The sequence below is a fragment of the Phaethon lepturus genome, unplaced genomic scaffold, assembly GCF_000687285.1.
Source record: "Phaethon lepturus isolate BGI_N335 unplaced genomic scaffold, ASM68728v1 scaffold9042, whole genome shotgun sequence".
NCBI lineage: Eukaryota > Metazoa > Chordata > Aves > Phaethontiformes > Phaethontidae > Phaethon > Phaethon lepturus.
The window spans coordinates 4167-31916 of record NW_010522553.1 but is presented as its reverse complement, the minus strand read 5'-3'; the positions used below and the strand labels follow the sequence as shown (position 1 = coordinate 31916).

Here is a 27750-nt window from a genome sequence, read left to right as displayed (position 1 = left end):
GAAGAGCAACAAATACCCAAAGGTCTCATTCTGCCCTGAAAGATGGCTGAAGCAGGAGTGTAACTCAACATATATGGCAGTTAACTACACATACACATGGGAAATCCACCTTTTAAAAAACAAGCAGCATTTATAGTGTTTGATTCCCTTATACACAGGCAGAAACTTGGCTAGCTTCTTTTTCGCCTTTCTGGAACTTAATGAGACTGTGCAATACTGGAGCAGTAGTCTAAAATATCCTGTATAGTGAATTCCATAGTAATTCCTGATCCAGGATAGCAGCGAGCTATCAGACCTTCAAAGTGCTTGTACTGTCGTATAAACTCATCTTGCATGGAATGCCACACAACCTGCCAAAGAAAGCAAACTTTAGGAAATGTCAACGAGCACAATACACTATATGTGAACTGCAAAACATTGGCTCATTGATTGACTCTCAGTTCAGGTGTCATTTCAAAATTAAAGCTCGCTAGCAACCAAGTTCAGTAAACTGAGTTGCTGCATTAAAGGAATGATTGATGCTTTTTTACCCATTAAGTTTAAATCTTTAATGTTTACATGACTCCTACCAAATCTATACTGCAAAACAGAAAATAGTAAAGAAGATGAAGTTGCCTTGAAAGAGGTATTGCTTTTGTCTTTAAAGAAAACACCCCAAACCAGAATAGTGCTACTAATTCACATTTCAGACTTTTAAAAGCTGTTAATGCATGCTTAACTCTTAAATCTACTTATCATTTACTCCAGTGAGAAAGTTTAGAGTAGAAGAAAAAAAACTTAGATAATACAACTATCAGAAAAGATGTCATTGACAGTATATTCAAGTCAATGTTGCAAAAAATAGAATCAGAGTGTGACTATTAAAAAGTCCACTCAAAAAATTGTGTTTTTTCAGAGTTATGCTGAAGGTAGGCACTTCTCAGAGACAACATAGGCAAAAGCAGTAATAAAAGCCTTTGTGTAGACATTACAAGAAGTTTTTTTGAAGCCACGATTTAGTTTACCTGCAGTAAGTTTTCTTCTTCACAGAGATGCTTATCTACCTTCTTGTAGAGATTATCCAATCCCTTCTTCACTTCCTTACCAGGATATTCCTTTATAACCTTACGAAGCTCTTGTTTATTAAAAGCCAGTTGATAGCTTACTTCCTCTTCTCGTATGCCTTGTGCCACACGAGCTTCAACACCTTCGAAAAAATGCTAATAAACAGCATTAATGATTATCACAAATCTAAACTAATTAGACAAGCATATGTGTAGTTAAGTTGGGATTCTGCTTGATGACTGTTGTATGTTCCCTCCATTTTTTTTTTTTTTAATTGGGCATGGAATAGTGCTCAGCTATAAATATTAAAGCACAGCCCAACAATGCAGCACTCTAAATACTAGTGTAAAACTGAAATCAATCATTTTTAGAAGCAATCAGGCTTTTCTTTGCAACCTTACAGCTAATACTGAATCAGCCTCAAAAGCCTCAATTAATGAGGCCATAGCCTGGGAAAATACTGGATCTTTCAGATAACATGAGTAAGCATCTGAATAGGAATTTCTCTACTTAAACCGTAATTACACAACAGAAATATTTGTTCATAATTCCCCTCTCTTCTCACTGCCTCACACCGATTGTCTCAAAATAATAAAAATGGAGGGAAGTATGCCTGTGAACATGCATGTGGAGCCACAACATCATTTGAAATAGCACACTGGGTCTGGCCAGGGCAGAGTTAACTTTCTTCATAGCAGCCCATATGCTACCGTGTTTTGGATCTGTGGCTAAAACAGGACTGATAACACAACAATGATTTGGTTATTGCTGAATAGGTCAAACTTGGCCAAAGGGTATTCCATAGCATGTTAACATCATGCTCCGCCTTAAAAATTAGGGTTTCAGGGGGTGGTGGTGGCATTTGTCTTCAAGGTGGCTGTTGCTCAGAAACTGGCTGAGCATCAGTCTCCTTGTGGGAGGTAGTGAATGACTGCCTTTGCACCATTCCCCCCACCCTTCACTGATTAAACTGCCTTTATCTCCAACCCCAAGTTTTCTCACTTTTGCTCTTCCTATTCTCTCCTGTATCCTGCTTGGGGCAAGAGGGGGAAAGCAAGCAGTTAGTTATGTGGCAGCTTAGGTGCTCGCCAGACGACCCACAACAAGTGGGAAGCAGCAATAAAGCATTTTAGGTTTTGAAAATAAAATACATCTTGGACTTTTCAGAAAATGAATGGCTGAAATTCCACCTATAGAAAAAACAACGAACAGTGTGAAACATTCAGTGGGCAGAACTGAGTCTGAACCTAAGTCAGCATCCAGTTTAACGCTTTGTTCAACTTTGGACATACAGAACTTTCCTGAAACTTTTCTTACTGTTGAACAGTTCAGAAACTACAGTAATTTTCTCTGCAGCTGAGGTGGGGAAAATTATGCCAAAGCTCCTGATTACTTCTCCCCTCCTCAAAACCCTTTGCTTAGGACAACTGATGTTTAGTCAGTACTATTCATTGCCATGAAAAGTTTGGTTATTTTCATCCAAGACTGTTAACCTTCATGAATACTCTTGCCAGGCATGCTCAAGTCTAAAATAATAAAATAGAGATTATGATAGACGCAGTGATAAAGAGATCAGATGGTGCAAACTAAACACTTGAAAAAGACTACTCTGTGCCATTTACATGTATATAAATTCAAATATACGTACATTTAGTTTCTCAAGAGGCTGTCCAAGTGAGTAGATTACATAAGACTGAAGATGTTCAGTGTATTTCTGTTTGGCTTCTTTTTTTTCAGCCTCAAGACAAGAAATTTTCAAGCGAGAAAGTGTTGCAAAAATATGATGGAAGTTTTCCATCATGACCACATCTCTGGGTGTTTTCTGGCTTTCATTAGCTACTTTCTCAACTGAAAGAAAAAGGAAGCAAAATACTTAAAATACCAAAAGGACAATCAAATTCGGAAAAACATTATCACTAACTATAGTGTCAGAAAGAGAATGTTGGATTTTATGTCAATGATAACCATTTGTATGAGTGATTTTCATAATTGCCACTCAATAAATCAGTATCTGAGAGCCTTCAAAAGTAGTAACAGATATGTACAGGTTCGAAGACCATGAAATTTGTATGCCAAAAAAGTCACTTATAAAAGATACAAAATAGTGACTACATATGGTCATTTACATAAGTGAGAAACAACCCACATTTTGTGGAGGCTTACAAGCATGCTTTCATCATCCCTAATAAATTTCACATGACAGGACTATTTAAGAAAAGTCTCATTCCCCTCTTTGCTTGAGCAAAAATCTTTAATAATTTTGTACATAATTTTGACTTCGTTTCATCTTCATGCTTTATTTCTATCCCTTATCCTCCCCCATCATAATTGTTTTTTAAGTTTGCTCTGTACTTGTCTGAAACAAATTTTGTTTCTTCTTTGGTATTTGACTAGCGTAATTTTAAACCCCTTCTAAAACATGATTTTCTAAATTCTTCCTACACTAGTTATTTTAGCATTGTATAGTTTTGCCTGTCTGTTGATGTTTGCTTAGTTTTATCACTTGAACAGCAAATTCTTAAGGACAGAAGAGTTGAGTGCAATCAAAAAACATTTTCAAAATTTACTGTCCTATCAGCTGGGATGCTCTTGCTGACTACATATGGACTCTAGTCTACTGTAATATGAAGTAATATCTCCTCATGATTTCCTAACATGTTCAGAACCACTATGCTATAATTTCCTCAAATTAGTTTTATAGCCTCTACTGTCTCCTCTTGCCCAATCTTCCCTGAAAAAACAGAGGCATGTCTCAGTGGTTGGGAATTACTATACGTGGAAGCTGTTTGAAAATTTTCAGGTAAATCAGCACGGTAAGGTCCATCCATCTGTGTCCCCCTAATTTTAAAAGGGAATGACAATTTTCTACAGTTCATTGGCTTGCATATCTCCCACTCCATCCCCTTTTTTTAATTTTAAATAAAACCAGTAGAACAAGGATGTTGCTGCTGTTTTCCACACTACAGCTGGGAAAATAAGGAGGAGTGGAGAGACATTCTGCTGCGTCAGGCGAGGACACAAAGGACCTAATCTGCCAAGAAAAGGTCAAATTCATAGCCAGAACTCAAGTGATTTATTTTAGACAGGGCTATGAACGTCCACAGTATCAGGGCTAAATGCCAGGGATCCCATGCAGATTCATCTCCCCATTTAAGCTACACTAGGGGAGAAAAGACAGGAAACCACTTCACTCTGAGCGTGTCATGTTGCTGCCATCTCCTCTCTCCCTCCACAGTCTTAACCACTTCCCTCTGTCATCACTGAAAGTTACTTAACAAGTACGTACAAAGGGAAATATCTACAGCTTGCTCTTAAAAAGTATATTACAATCAAAAGGTTTAGACTTGCTCTCCTACTGATAACAGAGATGACCAAAATTTCATCACATCAGTCGTGTGGCTTGCAATAGTCTTTAAAAAACCCGAACTGTTAATTGGAGCAAAGTTATATATAAATAGGAATTAATCATTTTAGTAACTATGACAACCTCTAGAAGACCTACCACTGACAAAAACAGCTCTAATAAGTTTTATGTAGGCTTTATCTAGATCTCCTCGTCGTTCTGCACTTTTGAAAATTGATTCAGCGAGGGCTGCAAACTCTTCAAATTCAGCAACAAATGGAAGGATCCCAACTTTACTCTTCTTTGAGATTTTTACTTCATCCATCTGCTTCATCTGATTACTCTTAAATTGAAAACAAGTACAGATGTTAGCCTCTAATGTATGACTCCAGGCCATGTAACAATTAGTAAAAGAAAAGAAAAATGCAGACATACTGAAAAACTGACACTTATTCAAACACAGAAATAATTTTATCTTTCAATTGGTATATCTACTTAGTCTTCCTCTCTTTCTACCCTCAAAAAATTAAGAAATAAAATAATTGGAAAGAAAAAAGGACAATGGGTAAGTAAAATTTTCCAGCTTTTATCCTCCTCTGTTTAATTACTTAATATTAAGAAAAAAAAAAAGAAAAAACCCACCAAACTTATCCATCAGAAGCAATTAACAATTTTAAGTCTATAATCTAAGAAGGAACTTCACTTTTCTGATGCAGCCAAGCTAGCAATTCCTTTTGCTACAGGAAGTTCCTCTAATCTTCTACTCAAATTTTATTTCTGAGTATAAGGAAAAAAAAAAAGAACCAGCTTCAAAATATTGTAAGCATTGAACTGATCGAGGACAGTCGGTCTTATTACGTTGGCCTAGAGTCAAATTACATTTATGACAATACAAAAAAGTTATGCCGGCAACTATGTTTTCACTAAACTTGCTGTATTTCATATAATGTTCATATTGTATTAGAAAAAGGAAGTTTCTGACAATAGAAGCCTCTCCTACTGCCAAAAGGCTCACCATTTTATCTAAACCAAGTTTTTGGTAGATATAAGACAGAAATAACCAAACACATGGAGGGGATGTCTACTTGGCATATTATGCTCAAAGGGGAAAAGCAAAACCTGTGTAAGTCCATGAGGTTTTGTTTTGGCAAGTAAAAAAGGAAGAGAACTATAGTTTACTTGACTGATTTCAGTAATCTCAGTAAGAGTACAACTTTAAACAAACAACTGAAAATGTCAACTAGCTCACAGCAGTGAATGAGTGGTAATATTTATTACAAATAGCTAATTATTGAATAAAACTGGAATGGAGAGGAAAAACACACACAACCACCAATTAGTTTATCTTTTTTGAAGGTTTGGCCAGTAGAAGAGCAATAGAAGTTACTCATTTTCACTTCAAATTAAAAGCAAAAAATTAACTATAAAAAAATGCAAAATCAAACTGGGTAGGAGTGGGCTTCCTATATATTATAGTTAGCTTAATCAGAATAACTAAAGAACTTACAATGCATTTATCAAAGTTCCTTTTGACAGTCACCAAAACATTTCCAAGTGTTGTGCTGAGAAAGGAAGCTGGGTCCACGTTTTGTGCTGTCCATACATGATGGCTCATCTTAACTAACATATAAAGGGAATTAAAGCTATCAATCTTGTCCCCCAGCGCTATAAGATTGTTCAGCTCAGGTTCAATACAACGAAATATTTTTGTCATCATTTGTCGGATCATGTCCTTCCTATTAAAAATGCATAAGATAAAAATATTACTCTGACAGTTTATTAGGCTATTTTACATGTTCTTTGATAACAGTTTTAGGATAAATTTATTGGATACAGTAGTCTCATTTGCATTCAACAAGTCTCATGATTTTCAGAATACTGCTAAGGGAAAAAAATGCCAATGCCACACAGTAAAAATCCATAGTCACAGGTATAAAATATTCCAAAAAATATTTTCTGTGTGGAAGCTGCCACACACTCAAATTCAGTGTGCTAAGCATATTTTCCAAAACGTTTTGCATATTGCAGTGCCTAGTTTCACTTTGCAAACTATTAGAGAATTAAGCATCTTTTTAGTACTACCATAGAGAGAAAGATCCATCCTCAATGCAAAAATTTTTTATTTACTGACACATTCAGTGTCTAGGTACAAATTAAGAGTTCATTATCCATTTTCACTAAAAAGGGAACAATTTCTGATTATGAAGTTTTATACGCCAAATAAATTCACATATAGGCTTAAGAAACAATAATGAACGACAGCAGCACATACTCAGATGATATTGTTTGTGGAACACCAGAAGTGTATGAACGAGATGAACTTCCTCCATCCATTTCCTCCGCTTCATTCTGTAACAACAAGTAACATATACACAGAAAGCTGAAAGCTTGTCTCCAAGTCTATAGTTAAGTGATAAGTATATCTGACAAAAGCAACATAATTATCATCTTGGGGCTTTTTTGGTTTGTTTTGTGTTTTTTTCAAAATAGCAAATACAGTGGTTTGCAAAGTGCTGGTATTTTTTTGGTCATGTTCCCCAGAATACACCACTATTCACAATTACTCCTCCTTGCCTTCCTACATAGCATGATGAAGTGTTTATTGTGATCTTATGAGGAAACAAAGCCATAGCAAAAGAAACATGACAGTCCTCCTTTAATAGATTTTGTATTGGTCAGACAAAAATAAAGATTCTGCCAGCTAATGGAGAAAAACAAATTTTTGATCAGCTGCATCATCTAACTGCCAGATAAATTTAGAAGTTCTCTTTTAAACAGGTCTTTATGAGGCTTGTTCAATATTTTTTACTTCAATGACAGAATAGAGAGTCATACCATTGTTGTTCCTGAGATGCTCTGATGCTGCTGTAGTTTGAAAAATTTACTAATGAAGTCCTGTTCTGCCAGACACAGAGGCTCTAGTTCACTTAATACTTGCTCGAAAATCTAAAGAAAGCCAAATATTTTATTAACACACCAAATACTATGAACAGTTAGTAATACTCGTTTTACTTGTTTGTTGCATAGGATTTTATACTTTACAGCTTCAGAAAGCTTTAGAAGGCTTATTTCTACTTGATAGAAATAGAAACAGCTTGTACTGAGGAAAGGCTTTTGTGCTAGAATGAAAACATTTGCATTTAGTAGTAAGTCATGGGTTCTACCACCCTCTTTTCTGCCTGCGTTACTGAGAGGAAGATGACAAAAGCCTCAGGGAAGAAAAGCAGGTAAACTGTATATACAGAAGATAACTGCTCTGTAGACAAAGTTTCTACATAGCTGCTACAGAAACAAGCAGCAGGTTTTGTACTGAAATACAAGTATTCATCATGATTTTTAGATTTAATCTAAAATGAAACACTATTTTGGCAAGAATTCATTAGCATAGTTTTATTAATACAAACTACTGAAATTGTAAGGCGTTAGACATGCTTCTAATCTGTCATCTTGACACAACGTAGAATTTCCTCTGCAAGTATTTAATGATTAAGACATGCAGTAATTTACATAAATGAAACCAATCTAGCCACATATTAAATCTACACTACTGAATACTCCTCTAGAAAAAAAAGAAACACTGAAAAAAAACTACTAGGTCAGCTCAATAGCTTACAACTCTGTATACCTTAGTCGCACTCACATATCCCCAACGGGTGTGAGATAAAAGTCAGAAGTTGTTGGAAAAAAACAGCACAGTATTTGTACTTGTATAAAATTGTTTTTTAAAAGATACCAATTTAATTCTAGACAAGTTGCTGCTGCAGTTGTGTAATAACTTGAGTTAAAATTGTTTCATGCATATAAGATTTCCTCCCAGAAAAAAGATTAAGCAAGAATTTGAAAAAGTCAGAAGAAAAATACTCATCTCCAAATAATTCAATAGAGAACCAGAAAATTCTTCTCTCACTCTTGTAACAGTTCCTTTTCCCTCCACAGTACTGAGGAGTTAATTCCACAAGAAGTTAGGAGTACTGTCACTTTTAAAGGTACAGGGGGAAGGAAAACAACCCCAAACCCACAGATGCTGCAGACAGCAGGTTTTTAAACAGACGCTGAGGACACTCCAGTAATAACTTAGTTCCATTGGTTAAAGTTGAAAACTGATGATAACTTTGATGTGAAACCAGTCTAAATAAAATTTTAGGGCCATGCTCAAGTCCTGGCTAGAAGAAGATTATGTTTTCTTATCTTTCACTTTGCTTACACACTGGCAAAATGTGACAGAACGCATGTATATTTGTATCGAGAGAAAAAAAAAAAAATCAGTCAAATAATCCATCAGTTCAATTCCTATTTGCTTAAAAATGCATATTGGGCTTAAACTTAATAAACCACTTTTTATGTTTGATATTCTTTACAGATCCCACTAAGCATATAAAGGAACTAAATAGAATCTTCTAATCAGAGAATAATACTCTGATCTACGTATTTCTTAGAAACTGCCTTTATTAAGATGTGTGGTGCATAGAGAATTTGAAATTGTATAGTTTAAATATCTGTACTGTTTAAATCTTAAAACATGCCAAAAAAGGATATGCAAGATGCTTCTAATACAAAACTAAAGCAGGAATCCTATGCAACATTTTGGCTTTACCTTATCAAATTTTGTTCTATCAGCCACATCAAGGTCAGAGGCAGACATGTTTCCCATATCCAACAGTGAGGATGACTGAGACCTACGGTTTCCTGAACTCTGAACAGAGAGTTTATTTAGGCTAGAAGTAGACCCAGTCAATTTTCCAGAGCTTCCATGAAGACCTGTGAAATAAAGACACTATGAAGGAAGCAAAGGCAGAACAAAATAGTCAAGAAGAACTGGTTCATTACAGAATGTATGAGATCAAGAGTTGCTAGCAGTCCTACATTAAAATGAAACAACTCAATTTTTGTCTAAGCTGCAAACGCTTTTGCTATAAACACATTCTTTTCTCATTACAAAGTAAGTGAATACTTCAGCAAGTTTCAAAGTACAATGTAGCTATATAAACCCTCATTGTAAAGTATGAAAAAAGGTACAGAAGGAACAAAATTGTGAAATACAGGAACACTGGGATAGATATTCTCCTTGAAAGCAAAGACCAATTATGATATTTGTGAGTGCACTTTGGGCAAAGGCTGCCACAAGCAGAAGAATTAATCCACAAGAGGGAATTATCAAAAAGCTTTATATACACACAGGCACTTTTTCCATCTTGAACTTGACCTTTCTGCTGTTAACATCCTTTCGTCTACATAGTTTGCTCCAGCTGTGTTGCAATCCCATAGCAACTCTACTGCTAATGGTCCCCCCTCCTTTTGATCATAATTAACATTTCGACATTTTTTCCTGATATTGTGAGGCCTTCTCCTAGGTGAGGAGCATATCTTTTTATTTTTATTTTTTCCCAAATGTTCAGAAATGTTGGAACAGGATGGAGAAAGCTAGTAACAAAAAAGACCAAGAAATGGTAAATATTTGTCCCCCATGTAAACTTCTCACATCTCAACCACAAAGAAACTTAAAAGTAATCCTGCAAGTTTCATTTTACTGCTATGTTGGTATCTAGTCTAGGGACACAAACAAGAGAGTCTATAGATCTAACAGAAGTTGTTACCTCAACCTGCTGGAAGAGTTGGAAAACTATGACAAGCTCTCAGGCACAAGCATATTTTTTAGATCAACTAGTAGCACGGGAAAACCAAAACATGTTCCTTTAACCTGCAAACCTTCCCAGCTTCTGTGTTGGGACATTTTAGCTGTGCTTCATTTCTGCCTTGCAAAAACAATGATTCTGCTAATGCTTATTTCATTCTGGACAGAGTGCTTCAGGGTTAGGTGGATTTTCCATGATGCAGCACTACATCTTTACATTGACACACATGCATTCACAATACCAACTAATGCAACTAGTTATACTCACTCTCAGTTTCCTGTTTGACAGCACTTTCTTTTCGAGGCAGTGTAGCTGGGATGGATTAGGTGGCAAGCATCAAAGACAAAGACAAGTTAAAATGCAGTTTGCACAAACCATGCACAAGATGCAAGTTAAGCTCTAACTGGAAAGAAACATGCGGAGAACTATAAGCAGCAACTAACTACATCGCAAACACATTTAGTTGGAGAGATACTATTCTAGAAATTCAATATCTAAGCTACGTGGAAAACAGAGTAAGTTTCTAGGTATTAAACTTTACTTTTTCCTATACAGAGTGCTCAAAGAACATTTTTGGTAAGATGTATTTAAGCTCTTTCAAATTGAGAGGTCCATTGAATTAGGGTTTTATTTGTCAGAATTAATATTGCAGACTCAGTTTCCAAGATCAACCATTATATCTATAACAGATACGAAGAAATTAAAATTTATGTAATTTTGTACTGAGTCAGAGATATTGTCCACCTCTTCGATTCAAAAAACACACACCAATAGCACAAAATCGTTCCTTTCAACAGTAAGAACTAGCTAACCTTTTCTGTTGTTCACAAATCAGGATGCTTATGTAAAGAATACATCTTTTGTATTCATGCTGCACCAAAAATTGATGACTGCAAATTTGGAGAGGATGAAAATAGTAAGTACATAGTTAAAAGAATTTACAAGGTTTTGTTAATTTTTCTTGGTTTTTGGAGAATAAAACAGGTTCCTCAAGTGGACTTGAATATGAAATTTAAAGTTAAATGGGCATTTGTAGCAAATAGAGAATCCCTAATCAGTAAAAGGCATTTGCATACATACACTAAAAGCAGTATGTGGTATTAAGAAGGTCTTGATGAGGATGGATGCTACAAGCCCCCCAAAATGGAGCAGGCAAGCAGAACCTACTGTATTAGAACAAGTAGATACTTCTAATGCCAGAAACATGTCTTAAATACCAGATGTTCTCAAGTAGGCAACATTACTGACAATTATAATGTAAAACTCAAATTTAATTCCAGCCTAGTTTTCAGATCGTGGGGGTTTTGGCAGTTTTTGAATAAAAATGTTGAGGCCTGATATATTTGGCATATGCATCTGTCATGCATTGGTCCCACTTCTTTATTGTCCTCAATTTCCAAACACACAGGACTATATTACAGAACATGAAGTACTACAGGCAAAGATCAGGCCCTGGACAATCAGGGGAGCCATAGTGGGTGGCTTTTGAGAAGCCACATCATATAAACATATGTTCCCATGTTGATTAGATGGTATTTAAGTACCAAAGTCTTGGCTTCATCAGAAGAAAAGAACAAAAAAAAGAAACTACTTAAGACAAGTGTGAATGCTCACGACCCAGATTTTTTTTTTTGCCATAAAAATGCAGACAAAGAACCTTGCACTAGCACAGAATGCCAGAAAACTCCCAGCATCCCCTCTGCGTTTGAGGCATTCAAATAGCAGTGCTATTCCCAAAGCGCAAAAAAAAGGCAAGAACACACACCAACACAGCTTGGAAACAGGTCATCTTTAGTGTCTGAGTACAACTGGAGCATTATGCACCTACAGTATTCTTTAAATAAATTTACTATTAAGAAGTGATGTATTTTGAATTAATGTGCAACGAGTAATAGTAAACCCACTGTTTTACTTCAAAGAAGCCTTTGAAATTATACACCATTATAAGCTATTACAAAGTAAATTCATAACTTGATATTTAAATGGTGAATAAAATCATATTTATATAAGGAATAGCTTTTTAAAAATACCTAATTTGCTTTCACTCTTTGTAAAACTAGTACTGAGGACTAAAGGGGTTTTTTATCTAATTTACAGTCAAATTTGCTTGTGGCCTCAAATATGTGGCTATTGATAACCATTTCTTAATGGCTTAATTCCCATTCATAATGTTAATAATTCTAGGAGAGTCCCCACTGGATACAGCTTCCAGTTTTGGCTTTGTGACTGGTTCCTACTAATTTTCGGAGGACTGGGCACTTGGGTCAAGTTTTGCATGTCAGTCAGTCACCAGCAAGACAAACATAAACATATTCTTTGTATGATTTGTAAGAAAGACGGAGACAAACCTTTCAGCAGGGCCTGTTGCAATAGCACCAGGGGTAATAGTTTTAAACTAAAAGAGGGCAGATTCAGACTAGATAGAAGGAAGAAATGTTTCAGTGAGGGTGGTGAAACACTGGAACAGGTTGTCCAGAGAGGTGGTAGATGTGCCGTCCCTGGAACCATTCAAGGTCCGGTTGGACAGGGCTCTGAGTAACCTGATCTAGGTGAAGATGTCCTGCTCACTGCAAGGGGATTGGACTACATGACCTTTAAAAGGCCCCTTCCAACTAAAACTATTCTATGATTCTATGAGTGTGACAATGTACAAAAGAAATCAATTCAAGAGAACTGGTTAAAAAAATCCTTTACTACTCTCCTCCTTGACTATGATGTGCAAAGTTCAAACATGCTTGAAGTTTGCACAAATACATGACAGAAGCTTTCAAGGTGCAACTCTCACGCTGGTAAACTGAAGGACCTCTTTCTCCAAAATGCCTCATCACTCCATAATGTTTACAGAAGTTAGGAAATTGCTATGAAAACTGTCTCCTCACAAATGCAAATCACAAAAGAAGTGCCAGGATAAAGTGTTTAATATAAATTGATTTTGAAAACATTCTAAAGTGTTTTGTTCTTGCAATAAGAAAGCTTTTCAAGATTTATGAATTAACTGTTCTGACGACGACACATTATGGCACCACTTGCTCTCCATGTCCAATAGCTTGCCTAGATTTATCTTTCCAGCTTCCCCCTCCCTTAGTCAAGCCTCACTGCTCTTCCTGCTTTCTTCCTTTCGTTACTTTTTTCTGTTCTCTACCATCAAATTCCAAAGCATAAGTTCAGGACCAAAAATAGGCTTAACAGAACTTACTAGTTAAAGCTGCACATCATTTCTGAATTTAGAATTTGGAAACTGATGAACTGTGGCAAATAGAAGTATTTTAAACAAGTTTTGAAACATTGCACTTTAAAATATAGAATAGCTAATACATAAATACACCTATACCACTGTTGCTTTCTAAGTATTCAGATTATTTTTTTTAAGAAAATTCACTTCCATATTCACACTAGACTATTTAATCCTAGCAGGAATACATACTCCCTTAAATGGAGAGACCTACGAGCTAACGAAGTATGATTTCTAGTCTCAGACTACACAGGTGAATCCCGCTGAAAACACAATGAAATACACAAGTTTCCTTAGCCAGAATTTGCATTAAAATTAGCTTCTTCAAAATTCACCCAAAACTTCTTAAAAGCAGAAGTAATAGCAGAAGGAAAACACACATGTGCTGCCCAAGCTTTCTTTAATTACAAGAGTTGATTTTCCAAATTTGTTCCAGTAATAAAGTGGGATAGTTCAAGTAATAAAATATGGTTGGTAGTTTGTTAAAACTGAATGTAGATTTGAAAATCTGAGAAATATCATATTTTATCCTTCCATCTTGACCAATTTCACAAGATTTCAGTTGTGCTACTTTGGCCTTGTGGAAGTCAGAAGTTTTACCAATTGTATTTTTCATCCAACTTTTTCCACTTTCACAAAAGTAAACAATTTTACACCATTATAAAATTGTGCCTTGGTGTGGTAATGAGTATTTTATAAGCAAATAATAAGATTCAAAGCAAGATATGGGCCTCCTGGAAGCTTACCAAATTTTTTTCCTTCTCTGGTTGTGCCCGTCATCTTGATCTTGGCAACTTCAAAGAAATCTTTTATTTCCCTTTCATATAGTCGTGATAAATAATCCATATAATTCTTAAAAGACAAATGTAAAGTTACTTAACAGGTATACATACTGAATTTGTTTGATTACAGTTAAATGGACCTTAAAAAACAGCAAGTAAGTAAGTTCTACTAAATAACAAATTGTTTTGGACTATATATGTGTACGTATATTTATGTAGCATGCACAAAAATATATTCATTATATTTAAGCCAGTTATATTCATTTTCCTAGCAAGTTCACTGAGCATCAGAAACTGCTTCTCCTCCATAAGGAAAAATGTGCAATGTGGTACATGCAAACAGGATCACTAGTGGTAGAGCATAATAGAATTCAAGGGTAGAATGGAGAGAATTCAGCACAATTCTCTGTAGCCTCTTTTATTAGACTCTCACTATGCCCCTTCCAAAAAAAATCAATTACAATGCCATTCCTACACATCTCGCTGAGTACATGACCTCCTTTATTACTATTCTCACAAGGAAAACAAAAGACCGGAAAACTTTGGGAGACACAAGCTCTGTGTGCCTACTTACTACAAGATTCAAACAATCCCAAAATAATTTGTTTGCAACACTGCCAAAAATAAGCTCAAATTTTAAAAAGACAAGAGGCACAACAACTGAGATAAGCTTGAAGATTATCTGGTTTGTTTAGATTTTTAGTACAAAGGCTGTAATAATGTTTTATTTATTGACAAAGATCACTCAAGAATTTTTCCTATGTTCTTCAAAATTGTGTTACTTAGCACACATAAAGCATAAATATGTAAGCCTCTCAACTTTTTATTAGAAATCATGAAGGTGTCAACCATTCATTGACCATTTGCCTTACACTGAAGGCAAAAGAACAACTATTTCAAAGCCATTTTAAGTCTAATTTAAGTCTTCCACAGTTGAGATTTTAAGACGACGGTAATTTAATAAAAGAAGACTTGTTCTATAAGGACTAGCTTTCACTGGACTTCTATCTAAACATTTTCTATACTTCTTCAGTAATTTTTTTCACTCCATGTCAGTTTTAAACAAGGTAGTTAAAAATTACATCTATACCAAGCCAAAATATTTCCATTTAATCTACTTTACAACAGACCTCTTAAGTTTTTGACGTTCCTAAGTGAAATGAAGGTCTGTTAAAACAAAGATGTCACAAATAGGCAATAAGCACATCAACATGAAAATATCTTATTTTTCTTACTAGACTATAAAATGGCAAACTTGTTTTATGTAAATATTAAATTAATATCTTACGATACTTCAGAACAGAGACATAGAATCTTGGAGGAAAAAAAAAAAACAGGATACAATAAATACCAAAAAATGAAGTTTCCTATTCCAAAGAGCAATAAGAAAAGAGGAGCAGTGAATTCAATTTAATATAAAGGAATATTAAAAGGACATGCACATACACACAGGCAATTCTGCTGACTCTCAAAAACAGTATGTTATGTACATTCTCTAGCATCATTTGAGTACTTCACATACCTTTGTTAGCCCTTCGTATTTTCCGTAATCCGTGTTCTTAAGCCACTCCATCAGTTTAGCATATCGAAGTAAATCTCTGTGAAATGGATGGTGATTGGGTAATGTCAATTCAGCAGAGTGCTGGGCAAGGGTAGAACTCTGATCATGACCCTTGATAAGAGAAAGCATGAAAGTAAATCCGGAAGCACTCTGCAGATGTACTAGAAGTTTCCTGAAGAACGTAAAATGAAGACACCATGCCATTCAGACAAGCAGAAAAGCATCAAATTACCTTGCATAGAAACAAAGTCTAGAGCTGCAGATTGAAAAGATGCCTAACGTGATCGGGACACAGGGTTGTTACAGCTGTGGCAGGTAATGCACCTTAGTAAGCTTGGTCATTGAAAGGCTCTGGCTGTTTACCACTTCGCCTTCAGGGTGAGTCAATATGGCATTTTTTGCAAGAGAACACAAGGTACACCCGAGTGAAGATTTAATGACAGGTATTCACCTGTTTCTGAAAAATTCTAAGAGATTGTTACATTGTTTCTCTAAACTACAAAAAAAATTCCATAGCTGCTTCTTTTTAAAGATGTTATTCCCACATACCATAAGACATTGAGTCCCCAGTCATGACCTAGGTGTTAACGATGAGCTTCATGCTACGCCTCTGAAAGCCCGCTCCAATTCAATCCACTTTAGGCCACTTTGGCCAAGCCTTGGTCAAGTCTTAAAAAGATCAGTTCACACACTTTCTCTCTCCCTCCACACAAATGCACACACACATACACTTTCAGTAAATATTTACTAGAGTTAAACAGTTTACGACATGCAGCATAAACCAATCCATTTAACAGCAAGCTACTAACTTCACGCTCCTCCTTTTCCCTGGCTTATCTGCTGAAAAACACACTAGCCTTTAAGTGAAGATCACACCATATTGCTTGAACAACGTGTGATTTAGCTTTTTTCAGCTTCCACTTGCTTAAACTCACAAGCTTCCTGGGCAATTCAGGAAGCAAGGTAACACCACAGTTCACCATGTAGCAGAACACACAACCATTAGCCCTGGGTTAACGGAGGGGAGGATGGAACTTAATTTCCAGATGGCTTTAATATTTTCTGTAGTCCTTTTTGCCGGGCTTGCAATAAATACAGTAACATAACTTGATCTTAAGTATAGTTTGTGCCATGGCAGCACAAAAAGATCGTCCCAGTTAGCCTCCAATTCCTGCAGCATAACATGTGGGTGGTTTATGCAGGTCAGTCAATGTCAGTCCCTGACAGAGGAAACATTCCCGGACAGTTCTGTCTTGGATATGACAAGTTGGCAGAATATAGTCTATACAGTTTAAAAACTGTCTTTGCATGTCTTTAAGTTGGAAGAGAAGCCAGTTTGAATCAGAGAGTCAAAACTAAAGCAAATTTGGCTCACCCTTCTCTATTGTATTGGTACTAACGAGTTCAAGTCTTTGGATAAAAAAAGCCCTAAAAGCTTCCACAATACATTCACAGATTTTTGCCTTTTTAAAAAAGGTATGAGTCTTGATATTATTTGTAAAAGACTAGCCTTTACTAATTAATGCAATGCAAACGTGTCAGCTTCTGAATAAAGCTGGACTACTTTTTGTATCTAACATGAACATGCACTTACTTTAAGTCCTGTTCTCTTAGCTGCATAAACTGAGACACAAATGGCCCCAAAGAAACAAGACCTAGACGACTTCATTTATTCTCACAGACAATGAGGAAGGGTCATACTGTTAATCTCCCTTCTAAAAACAGTCTTGTAGTCTGACTCCAACAAAAAGCTAACTTTCTAAAATGTCATTATTGCAACATATAATTTGGAATTAGAATCCAGCCATTTAAGCTACACAGCTGTTGATGTGATTACTGAGGTCATACTCCATATCGCATGTATATCTGGGCATGCATATAGCAAATATTTTCAACAGATCTTTGATAGGCTTTTATAAAAACTAGATACAGAAAACCACTTATGGTTCTCTCTCCTATTCCCTGGTGTGCAACATTCCAACAGCATGTATTTTCATGTTCAAGTTCATTATAGTTTAAGATCATTTAACTGGTGGCTTTCACCACTTTCAATTCAATCAGTCCAAAGGCCAGTTCATATTACTGCTAGGAAACACTCAGCTATCCAAGTTTTTATTGCTTCTTTCATCTAATAATTTTATTCATGTCACTTTATTACATACAACCTTTTATTTTTACTTAGTAGCTGCATTCTTCATAAAGCCAGATGACAAATCCCCTCCCAAGATAAATTTCTCTCTCCAAGCCAACTTTTCCACAGGATTAATCATTCTGGTTGTCCTAAATTGTGTCCTGTTCAAGTCTGCTCCAAAACATTATGGAGCTTCTTGGTGTTCCTTCTCCATCTAATTAACAGGCTTCCTCTCACTACACGTACACTTATACTGTTACCAAATAATACTGCCAAGTTTGTTATTCAACTACTTCATAGTTTCAAAGCTTCAAACTATTTCATATTTCAAAGGCAGAAAGCCCAGAGTTGCCTTTTAATTGAATGTTGAACCTGGTTGTCAGGAAAAAAAAAAAAAAAAAATCTTTGAAGTTATAGACATACAATAAGGTTAATCAAATATTATTAGGACACATTAAAGACAACTACATTAACTGTTAGTAACAGTGACTGTAAACAGTTTTTAACACCGCAGTGAATGGCAATCTGAAGTTGCATTTCTGTTTAAAACTTTTCAGATTTGTTCATATTTTTACGTAAAGGAGATGAAGCACTGTAATATCTTACAACAGTAGTTTGAATCATAGCATTTGGTTTGTTTGCTTTTCAAAAAAAAGAACAGTTACATACTTCTAAGACAATATATTTAGGCTGAAATTTTAATGCAACTTTGGTTTTCAATCTAATGAGTTCTGAATCAAAATATGTCTTGCCTGTATTAGCAGCTGCCTAGACATCATTGTTTTCATTTGCCATTTTATTTTAGAAATCCTGATCTGCCTTAGTTTTTTCTAAGTGCTTTAATTTGTTTTTTGAAAGAAACATTCTAAACAAATAATGCAACACTTCAGATGTTAGAGGTAAATTATTCCAGTTGGACTTTTCAAAAACATGGGACTGAGAAATTGCTACATTTTATTAATCAGACTAAAAAACCAAGGTCATTTTAGTAATATAACACAAAAATCTGTTACACCTCCAGTGCCTGAATCCACACCTCAAAGTGAAGTACGCAAACTTTTTTTTTTCTTTTGCAAAAAGAAAAAAGGCTTTGCAGAGCCTTAACTCTTGCAGTTAATGAACTCTTCCTGCATAACATTACACCGAGGTCGTATTTTTTATCTGCTGATTAATACCTCACAGCTAACAGAAGGCCAAAACTTTTCAGAGGGCAAATTTATATGAAAGACAATGTGAGGTCACTATTAGTACCAGAATTTAAATAAATAAATAGCAAATTGATAAGAGTATTCTCAATAGCACTGAAAAGGCTCTTTAGAAGTATTTCAAATACACATAGTATTATACAGTAATAATGATTTTAAAAATAAAAACAGAACATCAGAAAAGACATTCTGTTAAACAGCCACTTTTATGTGCAAGTTCCGTATTCAAACTGAATGCATTTACACAGGACTTACACTAAATAAGCAAGTAGAAGCTATGTTGAGTTCAAGACACATAGTCTGCTCAGTTTTCCAAAATATGAAAAGTAGCAGGAGAAACACACCTGCTTAAGAACAGAAACTATAGGCAAAAAATTTCACATGCCATAGAACTGCAAGTCTCCTGCAAAGTGAAAAAAATATATGAAGCACTTTTCCATAAAAAGCCAAACTTGTACTCTCAAATGCAATTTTCTATACAATTATCCAGCATCTCTATTCCATTTTTTGCACACAGTCTAATACATAAAACCAAAAACTTCTGAAAATTTAATTGCGCTAATAATTAATTTCTTGTACATTTTTTTATTTACGAGAATTACAATTTCACACAATTGCAGTGTCTGTACAGTTGTACAGATATTACAATTTCCTGAAAATATTCTTCCTCCATACATGTCCATCTGTCTCTTAGCAATTTCTGGAGATCAGATAGGAAGAATGTTATCTCAAACAGATAAACAAAGCTTGAGGGCCGATAAAAAAAAAAAAATGTAAGTGAGAAAGGGTGTAAGTCTGATGCTTTGCAATTCATAAGGCTACATTTCTTTTTGTAAAGCCAAAGATGCAGCTGCTAGTTAGATTAAGTCAAGCTCAAAAAAATTAGTTAAAAAAGCTTGTTTCAAACCCAATGTACTCACTGGAACTGAAAGATAGTAGGACCTGTTATAGAGTTGAAGGAGGGTCTGAGTAAACTAATTGGAGATAAAAAAAAATACAGGAATTATAAAACTGATGCTAAAAAAAAAAGACATCCAGCCTTTAGGAAACAAGTCTTAGGACAGTGATTTCTGACTATTTGAAGTTAAGGCTCAAAAATCAAGGTTTAGACATTTCGCTTTGTATGGTTGGTTTTTTTTTTTATGGCCTTTTAAGTTCAGAAAGCAAGAACTCCAATGTTCTCAGCCTCTGACACTTTTTTAAACAAAAATGTCAATGTTTTTTCTCCTCAATTAATCAAGGCTTACAATTAAAATGAATCCTCATATATCACAAAATGTGTTTAATTTGGATAGCAAACCCACTAAAGAAAGGTGGTTTGGCTTTTTTTAAATGTAAGGGACTTCTGTAGGCAACTATAGTTTGGTACGCTTAGTAGTATCTCTGCCTGAAGTGCCTCTAGCAGTCCATCCATTTTCCGATTACATCACAGAACATGTCCTATTTTCGGTGGATTGTTTTTCTTCTCAGGAAAGGTTTGTGACCAAAAATCTAATATAAAATAGTAAGAAATAATACCTGCTGTTTTTTTTTGCTGAACGAATACGCTGTTCAAATGACTGGCAAGTCTCCGTGCAAATTGCTCACGCAAGTCACTAAACCGCTGCTGTTGCTGTTTCACTGCATGAAGCATATCATGCCCTAAAAACAAGAAGAACTTCACAGAGTACAAAATATATAGTAATATATTGTATGTGGGAACCAAAAGGACCAGAGGTCACAATTCCCTCAATCTACAGAAAGAAAACCCGAGACTAGTTGGAAAGGCGCATATACAATAAAGGAACTACCATAATCAATTTTTTATATTAGACTTTTGCCTGACAAAATCATTACCTGGACGAAGAGCTACATTCATACACTGCAGAAGGGCATCTGCTGCATTAGTGCAGGCCTCAATGCCTCGAGAAGATGTCAGATCTCCCTCCTGAAGGGCTTTTATATGACCTTTAGCCAAATCCATGTGATTCTACAAAATAACAGATAGTACTGTCCATAAGCTGCTGAACCAAGAATGATCAATACTATTCCATCATAATAAAAACTTACTGAAGTTAGTGCAATAATAAAACCGAAAAAATAAACTCATTATTTTCAATTAACCTCATATATGGTTGCTAAAGAGGGTAGCAGCCTAAAAGAAATTTATACCTGATGTGAAAAACCATAGTAAATACAATAAAAAAGCTTACCACTAAGAACTCTATCTCTGAGAGCAGTTTCACATTATTTGTGTTGCTGAGGTGGATTAGGTGGTTGCTTTCTGAAATTTGATCCATTTGCTCTTTTACACTCTGAAGCATTTCTTCATAACTGCTCAGCTTCAGCTCAATTTGGTCAACCTCCTTTAGAGCTTCATCCAGCAACTTCATCAAGATATTCACCTGTTTCTCTGAGGCCATAATTGACTGGATATTTGCCTGTACAGAAAATTAAGCCACAACATTTTAAGAGACATTTTTACATCTCAAAAGCATCCTGATATTACCTTCTCTCTATTACTGTCAAATAAACAGTTTCCAAAACTCTTGGTGAAAGCAACAAAGCAATATAAACTTGTAGTACTTCTCTTTTAAAGTGTTATTGAAGACAGGAGTCTCTCAGTCTATGACGCTTCTTTATTTCATAAAGAAAAGATATAAAACTAAAACTTTGCTCAAGTCCTTAGAATTGAAGTACTGATTTGCACAAAAATGAAAACCAAGCAGCAATCCCTACTATACCAGAACATTTTTCGTCCCGGAAAAACAGCTTAAGTGATAAGGTCGCATTTTCTGTTGCAAGATCAGCTATCTCTATGATCACAGCCATTTTCAACATAGAAGAGAAACATACAACTTGACAATTTGAGGATGTTGTTGACTCTTTCATCAAGACTGTATCCCCTGCACCTCCTTAACTTTTTTAAGTGACCTCTAGAATGTTGGGCTGTTTAAAAAGCAAAATAGCAAACAGTCTGGTACTGTTACAGCCAGCCAAATACTGCAACATTATTAGACAGAGACAGTTTCCTGATTACACCGAGAGTAGTATTTTAAGCATAAGAGTTCACATCCATGGACACAAACATGAACATCTATTCTCTCTCTCCCTGCACCCCTGCCTGCAAGAAAGGTATATGCAGAATGCTTCCCTTGTTTCTTCTCAACTCCTCATTTGAAAGCCTGCAACTCAACCCCAGAAGGTCCGGAAGGTTAAGAGCAAAGTTGAAGATCTTCAAAATCTATTAATAGACAGGATGTAGCTCTGCTTAGGAGCAGATACACATTTATATTTAAATACATGGCAGAACACATTAGCTACCTTTTCAAAGAACACTACATAGTCAGTATAAATGAAAACAGTTCAACACACTGTACATTAAAAGAAATGTTTACCCCATCTAGCACTTGTAGCTCTCTCGACAACTTCTCTGCAAAGGCTTCAGCATTAGAAATAGCATATTCACACCCTTCCATCATTATTTCAATATCCTGTTCCTCTCTTGCATTTAACTCCTGGTATTCATCCACAGCCTCTTCATCACCTCCTGCTACACTTTGATTCTCTCCACTTGGAACAGATTCTTACATAGAGAAGGGATATAAAACACATTATCAAGTGCAGAAAGTCACAAGCATTTTAAGGGTACTTAAGTATGTTTAACTATATTTAAGTAAACGAATCCATTAACTTTTATAACAAACACCTGCTACCTACACACACTTTTTCCCCAAGTCTCAGTCTTCCATGGGCTTCATTAAGATTTCCAGAACCGGTTCCCAACAGTGATGTTTTCCAAATTATGCAACATAAGCAAAACACAAGTAGCCACCCTCCTTTACTGCATGTACAAAAGGACATACTGTCTGTTCATTCACCTCTCATACTGGTAATCAACATCAGAATTACAGTATTATGCTAGACTTTTTAGCAGAAGATCAGTAGAATATAGACTCTCTCTTAGTAGACAGAGTATAAGCGAAATGTACTAAAGTTGATTAAGAAATATATCACTGAATAAATTAAAAAAAAAAATCTTGATGCTCAAAATAAGCTTCACAGCAAGAAAATCAGTACTGAGGTAAGTGAAAATTATAACTTGATAACAAAGTTTTCATGAACTACGATTTCTCATGGCAGTGCTTACTTAAATCAACAAGCCATTCAAAGGCTGACAAACAATTTACCAAACATTAACACAGTCAGAAAGTGTTTAGGTCATTAGAGATAAGAGATGTTTCAAGCAACTTGATAAGCTATCCAAAGCACTACTAAAAAAAACAAAACAAAGAAAAAGCACATTATTTAAGAAAAATTGCTTACAAAGCAGAATAAAGGAAAAAGGTGTTACGCACCTTCTGCAACTTTAGGCAGTTCTGAAGAATTAAAAAGTACGGAAACGCAGAGGAAAGGAAGCAGAGAATGTTAGCTAGACAAAGCATGAACAGTGCGTGTATTTTTAAGTGGCAGTAAGTTTGAATATTTCAATGTTGCATGAACTTGAAAAGACATTGGTTAAAAACAAATTTCAGTCAGTCAACACCTAAACAAAGAAATGCTGTTCTCCCTGTTTTACATTTCTAATTCAAATTCTTCTGCACCAGCCAGTCTCGTATTTAATATCAACAGTTTAACCACTTCTGACAGACTCAATGTGAGATATGGTCACTCACTAGGCTCTACTAAAAATTTTTAACTATTAAAAGATAATGTAACTGTGAAAATATTTAATACAGCATGAGCTAATAAGATACAAAGCCTTCTTAGCAACCAATCATGTGAACTGTAATAGGGTCCGGCAGAATTTAACACATGCTTCACAGCTGATGAACTAGAAACCTCATAAAACCTTACATAACCTTTGGCATGCTACTGAAGTGTCACTTTTTAAAGCATTTTTCTAATTCAGGAGAAGTGAAAACCAGAACAAAAGCAGATTTGTTACACATTTAGACATACCAGATCCTGCAGGTAGATTTATTTTGTTCAAGAAACAGAATGCCTTAAAAATACAATAAGCTTATAAAAATTTAGAACTTCATTCATAATTCCGTAATGAAGTATTTTGCCTCAGTTCTGGGTTTTCTAAGAGAAAATCTGTTCTCTAATCCCCTTGTTTATCTGAAGACTTCGAAAATATAAAAGAATAAAATTGAATAGGAAAAAAAGTCAGGATTGGGAGGTTTTTTAGTGTATCTGTTTTACATCAATAATTATTAAACTTTATACTTAATATACTGTTGTAGAAATTTACCTTCCAAAAGCTGTGAACTAACATTAATAAAGTCAATTTTCTTTCTAAGATATCTCTGATTGAGCTTCCAGATACACGAAATGAAGGTGTTCTTTTCCACTGTGCTGCTTGCAACCCACTTGTACACTTTGTCAAAATGCAAGTCAAATTCAGGATTCTCCTGAAAAAGATGAGATATGTTACAGTCATATAATTCTGTGAGCAGCAGAGATTGGTCACTCAATCATTGAAATGACAGGATAAAAATGAAATTACACAGATGCCAACCTTAAGCTGATACACCAACTCTGGCACCCTGATGCACCCTAGCGAAAGCGCTAAAGCATTGAAAGTGAAAAACCAGAATCCACGCTATGAAGACAGTATTTTGTCAAGCCAGATAAGGCAACAATAACATATAATACAGAAATGTTTAAGAGTTTCAAGAAACATTTGACAGTGCTGTCTGCCCTGAAACACTGTCCTCAGAATGACTAATGCCTTGTGTTAGCCTTCTGAAACTAAAAACAGTAGCTGGAATTACTGTCAACATATACACCACAATTCAAGGACACTTAGGGGAATAGGCAAGGGAAAAAAAATTATAAGCACTTTATGTACTTTATAGATAGTGATAATAGTGATAATATTTGATAGCACTGAACAGGATAGAAAAGACCATTTGGTATTTTAATGGTAAAAAAAATACTATAGAAGTATTTTCAACTAGATTTATTGCCTGATGAGAACATTGCTTTGATAACATTTCATTAAAGTTCTTTCCTTTCTACAGCCACTTACAAACTCAGTATGGACTGTAACTGGTAATAGTTGGTTTTAAAGATCATATTCCAAGCATTTTCCAAGGTCCAGCCTCCTTCTGATGAAAAATGTTATTGCCTCAGATACAAACTATACATTGGTAAGAATTTAACATGTAAAAACTACTAGTGTTGCTACTTATTACTTACATTGTCACTATCTGTAGAAGCAGGCTGCATATGAAACTCTACACAATGGTATTTCCTGTACAGTGCAATAAAAGCAGTTCTCTCTTTTCTGTAGCTTGTATAGATAAATATAATTACCATACATTTCTAAACAAAAATTACCATTACGTAAAATTTGAGTTGTCTGACAACTAGTGCAGGAAAGGTCTGTGTCAGCAAAGTTGCATAGGATCACATTTGGAAACCAAAACATGATGCACCTATCAACTTTAATTCTGATGTTTTTTAGTATGAGAGTGTTTGGCATTCAACATTAGTTTTCTGAAAAAAAAAATTTTAAAAATCCTTTGTTAGAGTGGTATATACATTACAGCACATTTCTGAAAACAGTTAAATAAATTCTGTTCTGAAAAAAAAAGCCCTGAAAGATAGTATAATTTTAAACAGAACCTTAAACTGAAAGAAGCAATTCTCCTGTACACTTTCCAACAAATGGCTAATGTCATGATTTGGAGAACAGATATAAGAGCTAACTTTCAAGCTTGTATGCCGCTCATTAAGAATGTTTTAAGTGTCCCATCAAAAACCATTACATGTAACTCTGTCATTAGTAAAATGGTAATAAATTTTTCTTAAGAGGAAACTAAGCTTGGAGTAAAAATTTAGCTATGACTCAAAACAACCAAGAATTACTGGTCCTTAGCACAAGGACTGTACAGTCACTGAGAAATCACTACAATAAACAGGGCAGATATTCAGAATATTGCTAATCAAACATATTGATTCAAAGAAATTCAAACTTAAGAAATTTAAACTCAGTAACATCAAAGTGTTACTAAGTAGACATCTTTATTGCAGCGCTGGACGCATGGGGGATATCTCCTCCTAACATGCGTGCACTGAAACAAAAGTTCATCCTTTATATACCTTAAAGACATGAATATTCACACATTTTCCAAGAAATCACCACCACCTCCTTCCTTATCTACTACATTTATGTAATGCTGGCGTTGCAAAACTACACTATGCATGCGCGGGGGTCTCGGGTGGTCATCGGTGGTCGTTTGGGGAGGTAGCCCCCTACTCCTTTTTCCTTTTTATGGTCACGGGTCTCAAGGATAATTTCTTCTCCTTGGATGTTTGCCCCTTCTGTTGTTCAGCCAAGCAGTTCCTTCTTATCATCCTTGTTAAAGCGCTCCTGCTAAGATGTTTCTATTCTCAAGGTTAAGATATCTTCTCTGTACTCATTAATTTCTCAGTCCTTGCTCTTAACTCTTCTCCTATTGGTTCTCTCCACCTGTCTTCTCCATTTCTACTTGTGTTTTAGTTTTCAGGAGGCTGGTGATTAACTGTTTACACATAGTTACAATGTTAGCATTGAGGCAAATACAGCCTAAGGACTATGAGAATAGGCCGTTAAACATAATCACACAGTTATTAGGCTAAAAGTTAAACTCATCACATAATCAATAACCTTCTAGAAAGTACATATATTAAGAAATTTGCAAAACCTACAGTTGATCAGTCACACATGCTAAAACCTAGATCCTTGTTTCATTATCTAGACTACTCTGACTCACTTTGCCAGGGTTATATTCTTGGAAAGGCTGGAAGAAAGTACAGACATAAGCAGCACAAGAATATATCATCCTAATTCCTTATTAATCTGTTATCAATCTAAGCAGTCAGTATCAAGGAAGTTAGCTCTAACTTGGAACCAAAAGGATGTTCTGAGCAGAGCACTAAATGAAAAAAGTTACACATACTTTAACAGCATCTTTGGCATCAACAACAGCGAGATCTCGAAGTGCCCATGCAGTTTGCCTTTTGTAGAAATCTCCCTTGTCAGATTTTTTCACTTTTACCACATTTACTTGCACTGGTCGTTCTGTTGTCACTGTTAAATGAAGTAAGAGGGTAATTTCAAAATGCACAAATTACTTTAACATCTGCTTCTGCTGTATTTCAACTTCTGAAATGAATTATCTGTGGGAGAGGTTTCATAATATTTATTTGATGAAAACAGACCCTTTGAAATATTTTTATCCACAATATCCTATTTTTATTTGTAAAGCACCTAATTTTTGAAGGGACATAATATAACACACATACACTCAAAGGAACATTAGAATTCAGTTCAGCTACTGTGCCTTTCCAGAGCCCTTTGCTTCGGACTCTAACCAGTGCTCTTTACTGCATTTTATATAGGCTGATCAGCCTAAATGCCTATCAAATCTCCTTTTAAGCACTATATAAAGCCGGCTTCAAAAGCTCACCAATCCCACACAAATAATTTTGATTCTTTCATTTCAAATTACAATGAGATCTGGGAATAAAAGTACAGGGTTTTGTTACTTTTTTAAAGAAGCAATAACAGAAGTATAAGCTACAATTTATTTTCTCCATTAGAAATGGAAAGCACCTGTTTTACACGGGGCAAGAATAAATATTGTAAATAAAGCTAAGACAAATGCAACAAAATAAAAAACAAAGGTAAAGACACAAAATACAGTGTAATATTACTATGTACCTGTGGCACACAAAAAGCAGTTTCTCTTCTTTTTGCCTGCTTTGCATACATTCACAATGCTCAACAAGCGTTCATCATTGGGAGTGAAAATATCCCTCTGTAACGCGTGCTTGATTGCAGTCAT

General features: G+C 35.3%; 1 protein-coding gene across 2 annotated transcripts; it reads right to left on the bottom strand.

The window, feature by feature from the left end:
* EXOC1 (exocyst complex component 1) lies at positions 1 to 27750 on the bottom strand. Of its 2 annotated transcripts, XM_010281837.1 has the most exons (18): positions 27627 to 27750; positions 26863 to 26993; positions 24168 to 24327; positions 22309 to 22496; positions 21124 to 21351; positions 20768 to 20900; positions 20454 to 20572; positions 15557 to 15706; positions 13999 to 14104; positions 10288 to 10332; positions 8982 to 9145; positions 7223 to 7333; positions 6660 to 6736; positions 5895 to 6123; positions 4547 to 4730; positions 2693 to 2892; positions 1005 to 1199; positions 1 to 350 (listed from the first exon to the last, which is right to left on the bottom strand). In XM_010281837.1, exons 1-18 carry the CDS (start codon positions 27748 to 27750, stop codon positions 198 to 200), a joined length of 2697 nt encoding a protein of 898 aa, XP_010280139.1. In that variant the 3' UTR covers positions 1 to 197. The 2 variants fall into 2 exon arrangements, with proteins under 2 accessions (XP_010280139.1, XP_010280141.1); XM_010281839.1 differs by lacking the exon at positions 10288 to 10332.

Bases quoted from the DNA above. Each gene is read 5' to 3' on its own strand.
- EXOC1 (XM_010281837.1), bottom strand. From the start codon at position 27,750: ATGACTGCAATCAAGCACGCGTTACAGAGGGATATTTTCACTCCCAAT. The intron at 24,328-26,862 runs GTATGTGTAACT...CATCTTTTTCAG, and splicing joins ATGCCAAAGATGCTGTTAAA to GAGAATCCTGAATTTGACTT. The intron at 20,573-20,767 runs GTAATGATTTTG...TCTTGTTTTTAG, and splicing joins GAATGTAGCTCTTCGTCCAG to GGCATGATATGCTTCATGCA.